This window comes from Onthophagus taurus, chromosome 6, assembly GCF_036711975.1.
Source record: "Onthophagus taurus isolate NC chromosome 6, IU_Otau_3.0, whole genome shotgun sequence".
NCBI classification, from domain to species: Eukaryota; Metazoa; Arthropoda; class Insecta; order Coleoptera; family Scarabaeidae; genus Onthophagus; species Onthophagus taurus.
The window spans coordinates 14287363-14306601 of record NC_091971.1 but is presented as its reverse complement, the minus strand read 5'-3'; the positions used below and the strand labels follow the sequence as shown (position 1 = coordinate 14306601).

At 30.7% G+C, this 19239-nt stretch overlaps 1 protein-coding gene across 2 annotated transcripts in view; it reads left to right on the top strand.

The window, feature by feature from the left end:
- Window positions 1-173: 173 nt before the first annotated feature.
- The window catches only part of LOC111417475 (RNA-binding Fox protein 1), a 65304-nt gene continuing 46238 nt past the window's right edge, over window positions 174-19239 (top strand). Inside the window, exon 1 of one of the 2 annotated variants that reach the window (XM_023049762.2) lies at window positions 174-266. In XM_023049762.2, coding sequence (XP_022905530.1) covers window positions 258-266 — 9 coding nt within the window. In that variant the 5' untranslated portion in view covers window positions 174-257. Of the gene's footprint in view, window positions 267-6599; window positions 6938-19239 lie in introns of those variants that run through there. The other variant, XM_023049761.2, reaches the window with a different exon arrangement.

The following is a 19239-nucleotide window of genomic DNA, read 5'->3' as shown; positions in this document are numbered from 1 at the left end:
AAAACAGCGAATCTTTTGATAGTCTGTGGGCCCCCTTCTGCCTTTTCCCCTCCTAACTTACACACACACACTCACCACCACCGCTATCCAAACACGCACACAAAACTGTTCTTGTGTATTCCTCAAGCATCAAGCCATTGTTACGCGGTGTTTACGCGATGATGTCCGGTTTATTCGAATGATTTTCTTCTAAAGTGACTCTTCCAGTTAGAAAAGTGACCGGAAATTCAAAGAGGAAAATCAAGGACGATTCATTAATGTTAGAGGTAAGTGACCGTTTGTTGATTTTATTACGATTTTATCAGAAGGATAGATTAATGAAGGCTTTTTCGAAGCGATTTTCGTTGATTTTTCAAGGCTAGATAAACCGGTCTGTTGTAGCGGGTTTCAATCAGGAATTTGAAACGTTTTATTTAGGGAGAGATGTTACCCTACCTGCTACCTGTGGATTCAACTCAGGTGGATAAAAACGTTTTAATTCAAAGAGAAAATTTTCATTTCTGGGAAATTGTTGGAAATTCACCTCTTTAATGTGTTTGTATAGTTGAAGTTTAATTTGATAGATGGTGCTATAAATTTAAATATAAAAATTCTTTATAAAATTCATAAAGAAGAATTTTTTATTTATTTAACGATAATATCAAACAATACATTAAATACGATGATGTTTTTAATGAATTTGTTTATTATAAATAATAAATAACTTAAAATTGAATTAAAATCATATGACTTTAAATGGTTGGTAGCACTAAAAAACAAAAAACTCGATTGAAAAACAAAATCTTTCAAAAAATTGAGAAAATGTCTCCAAATTTTCGTGCTATTATGAATTTGGAATTAAATTCGGAATGGGAAGGTATTAATCGTGAAATATGGGTAAATAATTTTATTACATTACATTTATTTAATTTATTAATCAATTTTTTAAATATCAAAAAAAAAAACATCCAACTTTTAGTTAACTTAACTTAAAGTTTTTGGTATTTTCCTTTGTTAAAACACAACACATCTGCATACAATCAACAATAAATTAATAATTCTTCTAATCATAAAGGAAAAAGAAATAATTTACATAAAAAATCATAAACATAACATCACACCACTATTTATAGGTTATGTTAATGAATTTAGAACCGACTTTTCTTTGGATTTATTTCGTGATCATCACCTGTTGCGTGAAGATTACTTACGACCACGTTTTGAATATAAAATAAATGATTTCAACATACTTTTCATAAATTTGTCTCTGTAGTTTAGTATTGCGATTAATTATTTAAATTTTTTGGCATTTCAGATATGTATTAATAAAGTAAAGGCACTTTAATCGTTGCGCATGGTTTTGATTTACGAGCATTAAGCGACCGTGAAGGCAATTATAAGATCCAGTACGGTCTTATTCGTACGTTGAACTTGTCGCGGATAACGTGGTATACGGGTTTTTAGACTTTCTTCTTGCCATTTTCTTACCATTTATGTTTTTAATGGAAATAGAAAAAGAAGGTTTTAAGTTAACAATCTTATTTGGTTTTATTTGGAATAGAAACTACTTTGAAAGTTGATAAGGAGATTTTTTTTGTTTTAGATAACTTTGAAATACTTAAAGAGAGTTTTTTTTTACTACTTTGATGAATTATTTGTATGGAATGTCTACAGGGTGGCGTCGAGCCCACGAATATATTTTCACCCTCAATTATGATCTGAAACAACTAAATCAATCATACCAGAATCACTTAAAACCAGCTCATTCAAGGCTGCAATAATATCTAATAAAGTCGATATAATTCTAGTAGGTCAGATATGAATTGCGTCCTACCAATGACAAGAGAAACATCAGTTAACCTAATGACATCAGCCATTTCCACGTACACTAAATTAATATTGTTTGTCATTGGCACAAACAACAAAATCGTAACTTGAATGAAAATTCAACGATTGAGTTTGAAACTGATCAATAAAATTAGAACTAATGAATGTAGGTGGCTGTAAACAACTCTAAAAGTAAACCTCTTAGCTTTATTTACCATGGAAGTCTACAGCAATAATCAACCCTAACGACATGAATACTTGACAACAAGTATTAACGGGAAAATATACAAAATAAATATACAGGGCGATTCAAAAAACCATTATTACCAACATTATCTGCAATAAAAAGCCCTTTTTTAAAAATATTTTCCACGCCATTGCTAATTTTCTCAAACGGGCAGTATTTTCGTGTATAGTTCGTTTTTTTTCTATAATACTTGTCAATGTAAATTTTTTAGGGTTTCTGTTGGTATTATCTAGGACCCTTATAAAATTTATGTTGTTTTCCTGATTTTTAGTAACATTTTCAATAGCTAAATAGTTGAGGTTAAAATACTAATAAATTTTTAGATAAATACGATTTTAACGAAGTACATATTTATTGTAAAAGCGTTTTTTATGCACGTTTTCTTTTTGAATAACGAAAGCTCAAACGTTAGTGTGACATATCTATTTCAAAACATGATAAAACAAAACTCCCTGTTAATTTTGCCAACTTTACAACAATTTGACAGGTATTATAGAAAAAAAATGAACTATACAAAATTTTCTTTTTAAGAAAAACACGTTTGTAGAAAATTTGTTAATCTAATCCAAAAACTGTTGTTTTAATCAAAGTTTTGTAAAAGACCAATTGATAGATAATTGATCACTTTACACGAAAATACTGCTCGTTTGACAAAATTAGCAGTGGTGTTGAAAATATTTTTAAAAAAGGGTTTTTTATTGCAGATAATGTTTAATTTTAAAGAAACTTTAACACCCATATATCTCGTTAAGGTGGCATTTGCAATCCCATGGCCAATTTTTGATGTATTACCTGCCCTAGAAGTCTGTCAGCGGTTTTTTGAATCACTCTGTATAAGTGTAAGTAGAAAATAACTTTCTACAAATTTGCCGCAATGAACGGAGAATCAATTATTATAAAGGAAATGCGTTTAAACTGCTATATATTATGCATCTGTTTCAGTCCCCTTCCCTCCGTATATATTAAGTCTGGAGGATGACTACTTATTTCTAAATTTGAGTGACTTTGCAAGTTTTCTCTGAATCACTTTATTATTTTATATAAAATGTTACAAAAAATGATTGTATTTTAAAAAATTTGCTAAAAATTTTACTCACTATAAATGTATTTTAAAATGACTCCAAATCCGACAAGGTTATCTTTAAAAATAATTAAAATACATCCGGATATAACTAATATATATAGTAGCTATTTGAAATAAACTAATTACCACGGGTAATGCAACTTACTAATCAATTTATTTACTTATTTTTCACATGGTATATAGGTCTTGCTTATAAACTAACAATAATGCCTTCCATTACATAGATTTTTTAGTTCGTTTTTATACGATGAGATCATTACTCGTGATATAGATGATATAACCAAACTGCTATACGTTGAATAACATGTTTTAAGCGTGCGTTAGTTTTAATATATTTCAATAGATGGCGCTGGTGCCTGAAGTGTTGTTATAGTGTTACAGTTAGATTTAAAATCGTCCAACTGGAATCTAGAACGGATTGTTGTAAAATATGTCGCAGATGGAGTTAATATATACAGTATCGTATAGAACTGCAACTATAATAGCAAACACTACTTTAAAAGACATGGGTCTTATTTACAACAAAGATAAGGGAAGCTATTAGATCGAATGAGTCTCAGAAGGCAAACTGTAAAAGCGATACGAAATTTGAAATAATGGGAAAGCTGAAAATATTTTATTATAGAATGATTATATTTTGATAGACGAAAAGGAAGGTCTAACGAACATAATAAATAAGAAAAAAGAAATAAAATTTATTGAAGTGGTATTGCTGGAAGAAGCGTAATTGAAATATATTTCGTTAAGATCTTCAGCTAAGTATATTATAAGTGAGATTCTAACTTATCTACGAAAAATAATGAAATCAACGATTCAAATTTAAAAGTAATCTGTTGCTAATTAGATGGATAAGATTATACAAAAAACTAGAAAAATGTGAACATTTGAATATCATAAATTACGACAAGCTCGAAACCCATACTCAGAAATAGATTTTAAAAATTTAAGACAATAGTCAAAAAATATTAAACCACTTATTCAACGGAAAGATAATATCTTTCGTCATGGAAGCATTTTTATGGCTATGGTGATTAATGCCAAAAGACAACACACCAAAACATGAACTTAGAAGCATTTTAAAGCTTAGTTTGAAAGGTAATCGTAGAATGCTCCAAAGTTCAAAATGTTGTCCACATAACTCATCATTATCATCAACAGTTCGTTATTATGCCACAGTTGGCACCTAGGCCACTTCTCTGTTTGTAAAGTTGGCAGATTACATTACATTACAGTTAACATTACACTTAGCTATGCAACTTCAGATGGAGCGATAACCAACTAACAAACCCATCCTGGCCTGTCAGACTTATTTGATGAAAATATTAAGAAAATGATTCTTAACTGTTTTTATTCTATATTTGTTCTGTAAATAGTTTCATTTACTTCAATCGTCACAAACAAAAGAATCAATTTTAAAAAATTAAAATATCAACATATTTTATTTTTGATTGAATATTTCAAAACATTTACATTAAAATTAAATTCAAAAACAAAAATTATATCTTAAAAACTCGTTAAAATCAAACTACAAACTAAATTGACATTCCGGCAATAGCCGAAGTTACACAACAAATATAGAACAAAGACCAAAGTTTTTTAATTATTTTTTAATTCATAATCACTGGTAAAATGGAATATAACTCCGATTACAATTCAATAATATACCACTCTCAGATTTTCAAGTTGTTCCTTGTTATTCAGTGTAGAAAGTTGTGTTAAAGTTGTGATGGAAGCATTTCTGGAAAACTAAAGGTAGGGAGGAAGGGATTTTGGTGAAAATACCACCTTGAAACATCATAAAAATCGACTTTAACACTCCAATAGTCGCATGTCATCTAAGAGATGACGTAGACAGTCTGGACTAACCAGTTAATATTTGCATGCATTGAATAGGCATCTTAGAGATTACATGTGCGCACTCTTGTAATAACTGAAGGCGCGATTACTGCACTGTTAAAAAGTCTTTTAAGTAGTTTTTGCCAAAAGCTATCTTTTTAATTTCATTCTACATTTTTTAGATTTATGCTACTAGTTTCAGGACAAACTTTTTAATACATAAGTAAGTTGCACCATAATATTGAAACTAGATTAACGCATTCAATTGATACTTTAATGAAGATGTCTTCTACTCATGATTTTTTGATAGGCGATTATGTGCTCTGCATTCTCTTTATTTTAGTAAGAAGGTTGGTGGTCTGTGTAAGAATGTATGACTTGTTTTGGGACTTATTTACAGAATTAAGCACGCATTGTCTTATCTGGTACTTAGCTACATTTTGGTGATGATGGTGAGCTGATTGATGCATGTATGTCACATAAACTATTAGATACGGATTAGTTAAGTATGCCAAACTTTTATTTGTGTAACAATTTCTCGTTCAGAACGGATGTTCATTATGTTGATGTTAGAATCGGAGTATAGAAGATCAGAATATGTAATAAAAACTGTATTCCATTTAAGTTAACAAAGTTATGGTCTATAGTTGTCTAAAAGATCAGGATATACAACCTGACAAAAATTCTAATAAAACACTTCCTAGATAAAATACTCAAACTTTTGTTGGATACCTGGATCAAAGCCAAATCCAACCGTAACATCTTCAACTAAAATTTATTCTATAGAATTCACAAACTTACTACCACCCATAGGGTCAGTCATCTTATTAGAGAAGTTTTAGTGGTAATAGATTTAAACAGATGGCGCCGCTAGATACAGAGATTGTATGTACTTACGTATTTTTTTTGTTGAAATTTGAGTAAATAGATGGCGCCCCTATAGAAACTTTTTTTAAAATTAGTTTTATAAGTTAAGTTACGGAAATTAGTTGATCCAAATCTAAATTATCTTTTAAAACTAATATGTTTGGTACGAAACTTACTTTTTGTGTCAAAACGATTTACACTAATGATCCCAATTCAATGTTAAACAACCAAATTTGTGTTCTCTTTTATTAGAACCATTTTCATATCATTTTGTATTTATAGCGTTGGATGTAAATAATGAAGCTATGGCTACTCTGCTCTCATCATAAACTATATCTCGATGTCCATTTTATAAAGGGGAGTCTGGGAGATCGTTCGTTATGTTGATCCTAATTGTTATAAATGATAGCTGTTGGTATAAATCATAATTTTCCATCAAATTATTTTGAAGCTGATATCCTTTCTGACCAAAAAAAAGTTTTGCAATTACAATTTATTTTAACTAAAGTTAACTCTAACTTTTTGTAAAACACTTAAAAAAGTACTATGTTTTATTTATTTAATATGTTTAAAAGCGCAGTGGCGTACAAGTATGTGTTATTATTGTTTTAAAAAGAGAGCCCATTGCGTACGCATCCTCACCGAGAGAACATCGATCCTAATCCCCCACCGTTTTTCGGTGTCCCCACCACCAGGTACCGGCGCCTTTGATCCGGCGTCGGCCCTCCCTCGGCGGGCGACGTCCGACGCCGGGGTGGTAGTTGACCGAGCGCACCCCGCGTCGCTTCGCAGACGTATATCTTTTCTCTTACCCTACGAACCACAATTGTATGTCGTACGTCGTACAAAACGTATACTCACCACATTTATAAAGTACCGAATCTCATCATCGACGGTTAACACCCAGCCAACGGGCATCAAACGGTTTAGATTAGCAGCAGCAGAAGCACGAGGCAAGCAAGCGCGTTCCGACGCCAGTGCAGCCAACAACGTCGTAGTGCCCGTTTTATGCTGTTCTTGTAGCCGCGGAGACAAAAGCCAGCAAACTGTGGGGCGCCGGGGCTTTTTTTCTTCCTCCCCAGGGAATGTACTATCCGGTATGTAAAATTTAGTTAATAACAAAAACTATAGACTTTTCAAAAATTTTATTTCGGATGAGCTGTCACTAAAATATTTTTGGATCCAAGCCAATTTCAAACCGTTTTTTTTTAACGTTTATAACAATGCCGCCTCCCGCACAGCTTGGGAGAGATCAACATCATCGTTACTCCCCCCGTGTTTTATTTATAACGTGACCAATTGTAGACCCGTTTAATTGGTTAACTCGTTGCGTCCTTTCTATACCGAACGTTATTTTCATTATAAACTAATTCCTCTTGAAACAATCGAGAATCTTCATCTCATCTCTCAAAAACGTTTAAGAAAACAAAAAGAAAAACGCATCTGCCGCCCGTATGCCTGTCAAAAAATATTCTCCTTTTTTCATAATAAAAGGGACCTGGGCCCGGTGAGTTTGGTCCGTCGACCCTACGTTTTTCTCTCGCTACTCCCATCTCGTTTTAATACCGCCTGAGAGAGAGAATACTTTTTTTGGTCTGTTTTCGTCTGGAAGCCCAAATTCTTAGAAGACAAAATCGTTTCTTCTCGCTCGCTCGAAATTTGTCTCTTTTTTTCTCCCTTGAAATTCTCGCCATCTCCCTACTTTCCTCACCATCTCGCTCACCCTCAAGATCTCGTTGTCGTGGCCCTTCACGGGGTGTTACCCTTTTTGCGCATGATGAGGGCGAGGTCGGTATTTCTATTATGAACACGTCGCAATAATTAATTTATATTTACGATTTCAACTTCGGATCCATTAATGTGTGTGCTTAATTCTTTAGTAAACGTTATTTTTTGTTTGTTCACGTTAATAATTTTAAGGTTAAAAGAAAGAGAAAATATTTGTTGTTTGATTGTGTGTACGTACGGGATGGGTATGTTGAACTGGAACAACCAATAATGATAAATGCAGAAATAAATAATCAAAGGTCGGATTGAGAAGACGATAACCCCTCGGGAGATTAACAATTTTTTTATCGGTTTCGTTTCGGTAAAAGAAATTGTTATAGTACTAGCTTGATGTTTTTTTCTAAATGTTATTTGCAAAAAATATTAACGTTGCTTAAATAATATCTTTGAAAAGAGATAATGTTTATTTTTGAATCCAAAAACCTTGGAAATATAAATTTCTTCTTAAAAATTTGGTGAAACAAAGATCAGAATTTTCTATACTACAGTTTTTATCTTAAAATAAAAAGAAAATCAGTCAAAATTCTAATCTGGAAATAAACTTGTAATTTGACGTTTAAATTAGAGGTTAGGATATTTTGACGTATAATGTCACTTTGACTCATTTTAATGTTTAAACCTGTCATTTTTAGTAAGGAAACGTCATTTTGACATTACAGTGATGTTTTAACCCTTTGTGTCCCAAGAAGTCAATAATTTTGAAACTTTGTGACAGAATTAAACCGCTATCAAAATACACTCATTGTCAGTAAAGGCCTTTGGAGTCGATTTTAGCAAAATATGCAATCCCCTCATTCCAGGAGGATAATGGTACTTGAGAGTACCATCAAGCATTAAAATATATTATATTGATGTTGCAGTATACAAAAACTTTTATTGCTAATATAACAATGTATTCAGTTTTTATTACGTTAGAAAATAAGTAACAGTTGCTTTTGCTAAATCACATTATGATATTCAAAAAAACAGTTCTTTCTTTGATTTTGAGTGGGGTCTAGCTTTGGGAGAACAATTTTCACTTCCTTCTTTTGAACTTGCACTACGACATTTTGGTGGACGCAGTAAATTTGAATATATATTTATCAGAACTGTAGCTACAGAACGACGAAAATCTGATAGAACATTGAGAAATAATCTAATTGTCAAAAAGATGCTAATTCAAAAATTCCTGGAAGCCGTGTTTATTGTAATTAAGAAATGAATTGAAGCTTAAAGCTTTCTCTTTAAAATGATGTATAATAATGGTTATGTTGGATCACAAAAATATGGAGGAAAAAGATGTTGAAATTAAAGTTCCATTTTCGTATAACCTAAAAGTGTCAAAAAAGACGCTAATTTAAAAATTCGTGGAAGCCGTATTTATTGAAATTAAGGAATGAGATTTATTCTAAATTGAAGCTCAAAGCTTTCTCTTTAAAATGATGTATAATAATTGTTGGGTTGGATTGGAAAAATATGGAGAAAAAAAATGTTGAAACAAAACTTACATTTTCGTATAACCAAAAAAGATGCTTTTTTAAAAATTCCTGGATGCCGTATTTATTGAAATTAAGAAATTAAACTTATTTTAAATTGAAGTTTAAAGCTTTCTGCTTAAATCGCTGTATAATAATCGTTGGGTTGAATTAGAATAATATTGAGAAAAAAAATGTTGAAATAAAACTTACGTTTTCGTATAACCTAAAAGTGTCAAAAAAGATGCTAATTTAAAAATTCCTGGAAGCCCTATTTATCGAAATTAAGGAATGAGACTTATTCTAAATTAAAGCTCAAAGCTTTCTCTTTAAAATAATGTATAATAATTGTTGGGTTAGATGGGAAAAATATTGAGAAAAAAATGTTGAAACAAAACTTACATTTTCGTATAACCTAAATGTGTCAAAATAGATGCTAATTTAAAAATTCCAGGAAGCCGTGCTTATTGAAATTAAGGAATGAGGAACAAAATTCAACAACATATTTATTTTACATTAGGAACAAAAAATCATCACTTTCATGAACTATCAATTTTTTCTTTCTGGTAGGTATGATGTCACTCTCATTACTTGAGTTTTCTTGATGCGATTCTGGCTCAATTATTGACGAATTAGGTAAGGTCTCAGGTTGACAAGACTTTGTCATGAAACCCGTAATTCACAATAGTGTAGGCTTTCTTTTGCTAAATCTTTATACTTTCTTCATATTGATTTAAGCATTTTGGAGAGCTCGATCAACATTTGTGTCAAATTGTATGAAATGGTTGCCCAATTTTTTTCCCAATTTAAGTCCTACTAATTTTTTTATGATTCTTGCTGTGAACACAACTGGTTCAGATTGCTCTTCATCTGAATCATTGTGTTCATCATGTTTGCTTGCTTCACGAATCATGTTAATTAAATCATCTTCATTCAGTTCTTCATCAACTATTATTTCTTCAATATCTGCCTCAGCTAAATCTTAAAACTTTTCTCCTCCTATGGTATGAGCCAACTCAGTAATCTGCGAATATTCATGCTCTATTGGTGATTCATCATTTTCACTTTCAACAACATCCGGCCATACTGATTTCCAGCAGGTGTTGATTGTTGATTGTGTGATCTGAGTGTATAAAAGTCTAACATGCTTAACACAATCTAAAATTGTAAATTTCTTCCAAGCATCCATCAGAGTAAGAGGTTCATCATTCTCCATTTGTTCTAATAAGACAAACCTGACAGTTAGCTTAATGTACAGTGCTTTAAAACTTGAAATGATTCCTTGATCTAACAACTGTAATAAGGAAGTTGTATTCTTCGGTAAAAAAACAATCTTTACATTTTCGTGTTGTAAATTGGAGGATGACATGGAGCATGATCAATTAATAGAAGAACCTTAAACGGCAATCCCTTTAATTAGTTAAATAATTTTTGACATCAGGAACAAAGCAGTTATGGAGCCATTCATTAAAAGCTACGGCAGTGATCCATGGTTTTTTATTAGCCATCCAATAAATGCCAAGGTATTTGGTCTTTATTCCTTTGAATGAGCGTGGTTTTGATTTGTTGCAACAGAAAAGAACTGTTACACGACTTTTCGCTACTTTATTACCACTAGCTGATTGATTTTGGCGGAACGCACAATAATATAAGCTTTGCTAATAAAATGATTCGCACTATGAACCAAATAGCATTACTGTTGTGTAAATGTATATATTTTACAACTCCGGGAATCCCCTGTTCTTTTCATCAGTGTGCCAAAGGAAAAAGATTCAAAAATGCCTTCAAATCTTTTTATAAGTGTATATGGAGCGGATACATTTTTTCAAATTTTTTGAAATTTATATAATCTCAAGTGCAAGTTAATACGAGCTCTTTATATGCTCGCGTCTATTTGATCCCATACGACTAGTTAAGTGCTAATCATTGCTTAATTTTTAAACAAACTGTTTTAGGAATGGTCGTTTTAACCAACGGCTTAAGTTTTGCAAATTCATTCATAACAAGTACGAAGGCTTTCACGGGCGGTGTTAATTAAACTGAAACTAGAGACTTCGAACTTGTTTCTGAAGAAAGTTACAAATTGTAACTTACAACATGGTATCTGAAATGTTAAACACTTTTTCAAAAGACGCACGGCTTAACCTGAAAGTTTCTAATTCTAGTTTTAGTTTAATCATTCATAACAAATTTTTCTGCACCATTTTAGATGAATACTTTTGAATTTCACAATTATTTAACATTAACATTACTAAAATTTTACAGTATTACCAGCCCTTACAGTTTTGACTTAAATCATTTAACATCATTTAAAGCAACAAAATAATCAGACGTCATAAATTTTTCACGCAAGAATTCGTATTTCAACCCGCAAACCATTATTAACTGAATAATTTAGTAGTTCACAAATAACAAAATCAAGATAAATATTTTGTGTAAACATTTTACATTGGATTATTCTTCCCGAGATATATTAACAGAGAAATTTTAATTATATTAGTCAAAGAATTATCGGGGTGTTTCAAAATAATACCAAAAGTTAATATCTAAAATGTTTTCATGAATGAAAAGCATATGGTGATAATAGAGCTGTAACCCTTTTGAATTCTTGAATGAACCTAACTCTAGGATAAGAGGATTTTAGAGCACAGAGGAACACTCGATGATTAATAGGTGAATTTATTTCATCATGGTATTTAACCGAACTAAGCTCAGGGATCTTTCAATTACAAACATGTATTCCTCCATTCAAATGGATGAATGACACCGAATGAATCAGCATTTAGATTGATAATGGACCATCAACTATTGTTCCTAATGATAACGTTGAAGTTGAATTCTTAGCAAAATCAATTTCAAGTATATCCTTGAGTGATTGTAGAACATTTGTTACTCAATAATGCCGCGACAAAACAGTTGCATCAGGTTGATCATCAGGTTTGTTATGATTTCTTGAATTACAAATTGAGTCATTGAAAAAACTCAAGTATGTGATTGAAAGAGCTTGGCGCAATCTGTTGATCAACCACACTTATTCCATTCGAGTAGTTCCAAGAACTCTCTTTATACAACATTATATCTCCATTTAGCGTTAAACACATTTAAAAACTATTAATCATTTTATTTCATATATTTTCACTTTAAATAAGATGTTTATCATCTTAAGAATGTGACACCAAACTTTTAAAGTGACCATATTTCAAGAATATCTGGGAACATTTTTTTACCTGAAATTGTATTTTTTAATATTTTTACTTATTGTTTTTATCTTGACCCGTCCGTTATCGGGTTTTGTTTCGCAGGTATTTGGCATAAGTCTTTGTCTTTCACGTGGTCAGGTTTGAGTTTATTTACTGGGAATACTAAATATAACTCTTAATATTCAAAATAGCTTTGTATTTGAAATGTAGAAGGTTAGGTCGAAAAATGTTATGTTTTGAACGTGAAATATGAGAAAGGATACAGTACTAGCTAATATTGTTTATCGTAAATGTAAAGACATCACATAATTTGCAGATGATGGAACTTAAAGTCTTGGGTTATCGTTGGGATTGGGATCATTGTTGTGATCAAATAGATGTTTTGATGTAAAAATGCTATTAAAGATGAAGAAGTAAAACGTAAGGTGAAAAAAGAATCTACAATTTAAAAGTGACTGGTAACGGCTCTTGGAAGAAAATTACTTGAATATAGAAAATATTGAAGAATGTGTTATAGAACAAACATACGATATAAAACTGGCGATAATTCCTACCTATTATCACACGTATTCCACCAAAGAACATCTAAATCATCAATACTGCTTCCTAGAAGCTAACGAGTATTAAAAAAGCCACATGTACTGGATCAGATTACTTAGTGCAGCATCTTACATCATTTTGCCCAAATATACAAAACCATACATTAGTAATTGATGAAGATCTATGTCAAGGCAAGATTTTAGTCACATGTTTAGAGACCACATTGATAATGCAAATGAATGCTTCAACATTACGATTTGTATATTGATCTCACAGTATCTAAATTCTACATATTATATTGTTGCTAGAAAAATATTGTTGATGGATGGATAATAAAATGGATGAACATCGAATTTATTCTAATTAAATTTATGATTTATAATGAATATATAATTTATAGTACAAGACGTAAATTAACGCTAGTAAATTAATTGTATCTTTGTGGAAGAAGTACTTATTTTTTTCCGTCTTTTATCTCTCGCATTAAGCGAATCCAAGGTCGTCTTATGAATTCAAATCTATAATTGACAGAAAGAGAAGTAGGTATATAATTATGTGTTCTATAACCTATTATTTTTATTTGAAAGATCTACGACTTTGGGTTGGTTAAGAACGAGTTCGTTGTTTTTTTTTTTTTGTTTAATGTAACAGAAATTCTATTGTCGCATACTGAAGACCAATGAAGTACAGAGTGGTCAACAAAAGATTGATTCATCATATTAAATGCTTTTAAATAATGTGTCGTTGTGATACAATAGGGAACAAATTTGCATAACACCCAAGAGCGTTAGTCTTCAAAATAGATCCGTTAATGGAATGTCCTTCCAACGCTAAGGGAAAGTAACCTTTAAAAGATATGTATTCATATCAAGATATTTTCAGGAAATAATTACTAAACGTTTTTGAATTAAAAGAAATTGCATCAATACAAGCAACATCGATTAACTATGCCAATGTTCAGGATTATTTTTGTTCAATATTCATATTAAACCAACTGGGAGTATGGGTTAGCAAAAAAATGGATAAGCACTCCAGTGGAATACACATTTGAGTAAATACCATCTGTCCAAAGCTTCAGAAGAATGAATCTGAGATATCTTAGGCTCCCCTGGGTTAGAAATGATCACTTAAGTGATGAGATTGTGAGTTAATATCTTATAAAGCAGTAAGATTGTAATAAATCATAATAAATAGGGCACATTAGCAAATGTCTTGTCAAAACATAATTCAGAATGACGTATAGGTTCCAGGTAGACTGAGAAATGTCTTTGGACACCATTCAATACAGCAGCTTTATCACCCAAATATGATCTGTTTAGAAGAAAATTAGAACCAAAAACAATAAACTTGGTTGTCATCGGGTTCGGTACAAAATGTTGTTCAGTTCTGCACCTCGACCTCTGGGAAGTTTTGTTTAGATTAACGTCAAGTTAGCCCATTGTACTACAAAATGGTGCAACTCTCCTTATTAACACCATAATATGCACACCAAACTAGAAGAAGGATAAACTCCTGTTTATACATCCTGCAAGATAGATTAGATATTATTTAAATCAGGTGACTAATAAAACGCGTATACTCAGAAACTTTATTAACATTAAGGAGTACAACAACAGTTAGTTTTGAATCATCCATTGCTCTTCGCACGAAATCCATGATTTTCACCAGAGTGATTTAGCCAGGCATAGACGAAAAAGTGAGTTTTTCATAAGATACTCAACGACTCTATAACAGAAAAGGAAAAAATTAAATACTAATACCACGAAGACCAACAATTTGATTCCACTAAATTGGATATGACGATGTTGGCATCAAGTAGAAGAGTGAATTTTTCTGACACATTCTCAGGTTGTTCGGTTTCATGGTAATTTTCGATAGAATGGAAAAGATACTGGTCGCCTAATATCTTTTCGATCGGAAAAGTCTATTATCCAGATATCAAAGTAACATCAAGTAATGGAATGACATAAGTAGGGAAATAATTTTATAACTACCCATCCATTCAGTTTCAATAGTACGCAGTAAATGCTCAATTTCCTCGTCTGATGTACAAGGAAAGCTGGAAATAAAAAATAATCAGTAACCAATATAAAATATAATCGAAACATTCTTTTTGGATTGAACTGGTCCATCTTTTTCTTTTATTTGAATTCCGCGGGATTTTTGATAATAAAAGCGATTTTATTTTTCTTGTATTTAATGTATTTATACAGCAACAAGGATTTCTATATTATTAACTTTAATCATCTATAATTTTCATAATTATTAACAATTATGCTATAATAAATTTCGTAATAACTGAAGGTAGGAAATTCAATGTGGTGTTTTGTTCAATCGGATAATACAGTTATTTTTAAGTAGGTATACGAATATGAATAATGAAATTGTTATTAACTTTAATTGGTAATCCACAAAAAATGGAATGAAAACATATGAAATGGACCGCGTTATGCATCTCTTGGCTAAGCGACAAATAAATAATGTTGAGAAAAACGAGATTTTCGTTTTCATCTCTCTAAAAATATAATACTTCTCAGAATAGACTGGCTCAAACTATTGAAAATTGTTATCACATCACTATCACAAGCACAGAAGCCGCTTGGTCACTCGTTACGTTTTACGATTATAGAGAGTGTTTCTGTAAGTCGTGGCATAAATTTAATCACTAAAACTAGAGACAAAATGATAACGATTCGTGTAAAAATTTTTGAAGAAAATATTCTAGAGTTTGATTTTGTACTTTTAAACTGGTTTTTATTTTATATGGAATTTAAGCCTAACCAGTTTCGGCCCTTGGCCATCTTCAGAGACTCTAAAAATAGATTAACATCTCTCATCTTATCCATTTTACAAACAAGTTTCTTAATATTTCTTTTTGTTTTGTTAAAAAAGTTTACATATGAAAGTCGAAATCAGATTATTAGTTACTAATTTACAAAATTAAAGTTTAAAAAGTTGTAAAATGAAATTAAGGACAAAGTGTTACAAGTTTGCAGGTTAAAATTTAAGCACACTCTTTTTTAACAAAAGAAATATTAAGAAATTTGGGAAAAATTCAAGAATCATCATGTGGCTTAAAAATCGACCATTTTTTTTAAATCAACGTGAAACGACCTAAAAAACACGTTAAAAATAAAAATGAAGTACGGAAAAGTGACTAACACTAGATTAACTTCAGTTATAAAACTTTTATTATATGATAACTAACTTCAGGTTTAAATTGTCAACCTCAATTTTGGCATATTTGTAATCTTCATCAAAAATTATTGAAAATGAGTACAAACACGACATATTAATCTTCAATATTAATGAAGTTATGGTCAACTTCCGGTTAAGAACGTCAACGTCAATTTTGACATATTTGTAATCGTCGTGAAAAATCCTTTAAAATGAGTCCAAACATGATACATTTAATTTCAATATTACTCGAGATATAAGAAACTTCCGGTTTGAAATGTCAATGTTATATTGATATATTCTTAATTTTTTAAAAACAAAAATTAAATAAAAAAAATTAAGGTTGGTATTAATATTTAAATATTAAATTGCTACCTTCATTGTTGCTAACTTAGGGTTTAATGTTTTTTAATTCAAACTTTTTTGTTTTTTGAGATAAATGTGTCATCTTTGGACTCATTTTAAAGGTTTTTTAATAAAGATGACAAATATGTCAAAATTGACGTTGACGTTTCAAACCGGAAGTGATTGTATTTCCGTTAATATTAAAGTTAAATATGCCGAGTTTGGACTCATTTTAAAGGATTTTTTATGAAGTTGACAAATATGTTAAAATAAAGTTGAAAGTTTGAACTTTTTGGTTTTTTGAGATAAATGCGTCAAGTTTGGACTCACTTTAAAGGTTATTTTATGAAGATTACGAATATAATAAAATTAAAGTAGACATTGACAAGTGAAAGTTTTTTTCACGACTAAACTCGAATGTTTGTAGTTCTCGTTCTAGTCTTAGTTCAATAAAAATATACAACATAGTAATATCTTATGCTAACTAGTGCTACCTACCACTGCCACTAGAACTAACACTAGACCGAGAACTAGAAACATTCGGATTTAGTCCTACGTCTCTCAAGACGGCTAAACCCGAATGATTCTAGTTCTACTGTTAGGTCTAGTGTTAGTTCTAGTTTTAGTGCAATAATAATATGCAAGTCGGACTTGAAATCGTATAACGTGATTAGCGCTTAGCTTTATCCTTTAAAACAAATAGTATTTTAGATCTTTCGGTATTCTGAATTTTTTCTAAGATTTACCTACCAGTAAAGCATGAAAATCTCTAAAAACGATAAAATGTCGCTTAGTCAAGTGATGTATAACGCGGTCCAAATACCAATTTAACTAAAAAATAAAGCTTTCAATACGTTCAAATAAATATTTATGCACTTGTTGCAAATCAGATTAAATTAGAGGTTGAAATTGATGAGCTCCCACAAATTCTTAACCTAGATATTTTTGATTTATAGTTTATGATGTATAATGTGTAAATCTTTATTAATTTCGAAAAATTTAAGAATGGAAAAGTGGGAAAATTGCCAAGTGACTGGATCAATTTTAACTGCAGAAGCTGCAGATATATTGAACAATACTCAAATAATGATATATGTGCGTATAAAAACCCCTATTCTTAGATTACCGCTTCAAACATATTTATAACTTAAATAAATCTTAGCTAATGGACCGAAGGTGCAAGATAATTACCTGTTAACATTATTACTTCACCAATTCGTGACTTAGATTGTATTTTATTTGAAGCTCTCTTGTAGATTTGACCGTAGTCCAAGTCACATTAAGCAACGATTAAAAGTTATGTCTTTAAAACAATTTTAATCAAATCAATGGGATTCAATCGGTTGAAATCAACCATTAATTTCGGAATTAGAAAGGCTGTGCTTCTCGTCTTTTATTTATTTGCATGAAAATTATCATTGCAAATTTAATTGAAGACATGGTATACAAATGTTCGAATAATTAACACTAACGGAATTTTTGTTTTGGTTTGAAATATTTCGTTAAAAGTTTAAATGAATCATTTTATTTTATATCTTCAATGAATCATTTTCAAAACGTTCTTGTTGTTTATAATGTAATATATAATACTTTTAAAGAAATATGGGTTCTAGTTGTTATCAGGAAAAATGATAACAGTTCTTTATGTTAACATTATTTTGATGTTGAAATATTTGTATTATTTTGTTGATTTAGAATTTACCTGATTTTTTCACCTTTCTTTATTAGTTTTCACCACCACCTCCCCTAAATAAATAATCACAATTGCATCTATGGTAACAAATATTTACCTTTAACAAGAAATAATATTTTTTTTAGAAATCTCAGGTAGTGGCAAATTAACTTTAACCTATTATTATTGGAACTGTTATATCCTTCCTGTTACAAATAGTTCATTGTTCAGTTTTGCTCGTTATTGTTGTCTGAGTCTGTTTCGCCTTGAGTTTTAACACGATACACAAAACGCATCAGTCAAACGTATTTGGCAAGTTGTTGAGAAAAAGATTCTAAGTAGTAGTCATCTTCGACAATCTTTTCTCGAGATCCACAAACTCACGACGATGGTTTCTCGCGATCTTTGTTGGCATTGTCCCATACCCAAGGCCGTCTTATTTCCATCGAGGATTATGTTAATTTTATTCTGACCAAACTTTAAAAAACGAAATAAATAAAATGTTTACAACAAAAATTTTAAAAAACAAAAATAAAAGATGTATAAACTTGTTTTGTGTTAGGTGGAATATTTTAAGAGCTTTATTATTTTCTTTGGTGTGTAATTTCCGTTTGATTTGAATACTTAGTGTATAATGAAAAGTGTGTATAATAAATTGTATGTAATAAAACGCCTGTAATAAAATGTGTATGGTGGAACGTTCTAGAAATAGAGTGATAAATTTAGTGTGATTGGTTTCGGTCTGGTTACACTTGATTCCCAAACGAGACCCTTTTCAACGACGGCAGCGACAGTTACGTTATAATTTCGCTATGTGACCTTACGCTTCGTTTAACTGTGACGATAATTCGCCAGATGTACCGCAAAACATATGCGATTAGAATCCAATTTCACACGATTAAAACTATAACAAACTACATCAACATTAAATATTTCACATGTTCAATTTATACTCTCTCGTTTATTTCTTTTTTTTTTTAACACGACCTCATAGGTTTATTGCGTTGTACATTTTCTTTATTTTAATAGCATACTTAATTATAATTCTTTTTGTGTATTCAATATCCCGGATAAGTCTTTCATGGTTTATGTTTTGAATATAAATTATTTAACATTCAAAGATGAACACCGGAAATTAAAAATAAATAAATATCTTGATTCAACTTTAAGTAGAAAAAAAGGAAAATATTATACATGTCTTAATTTAAGTTTATTTACTATCT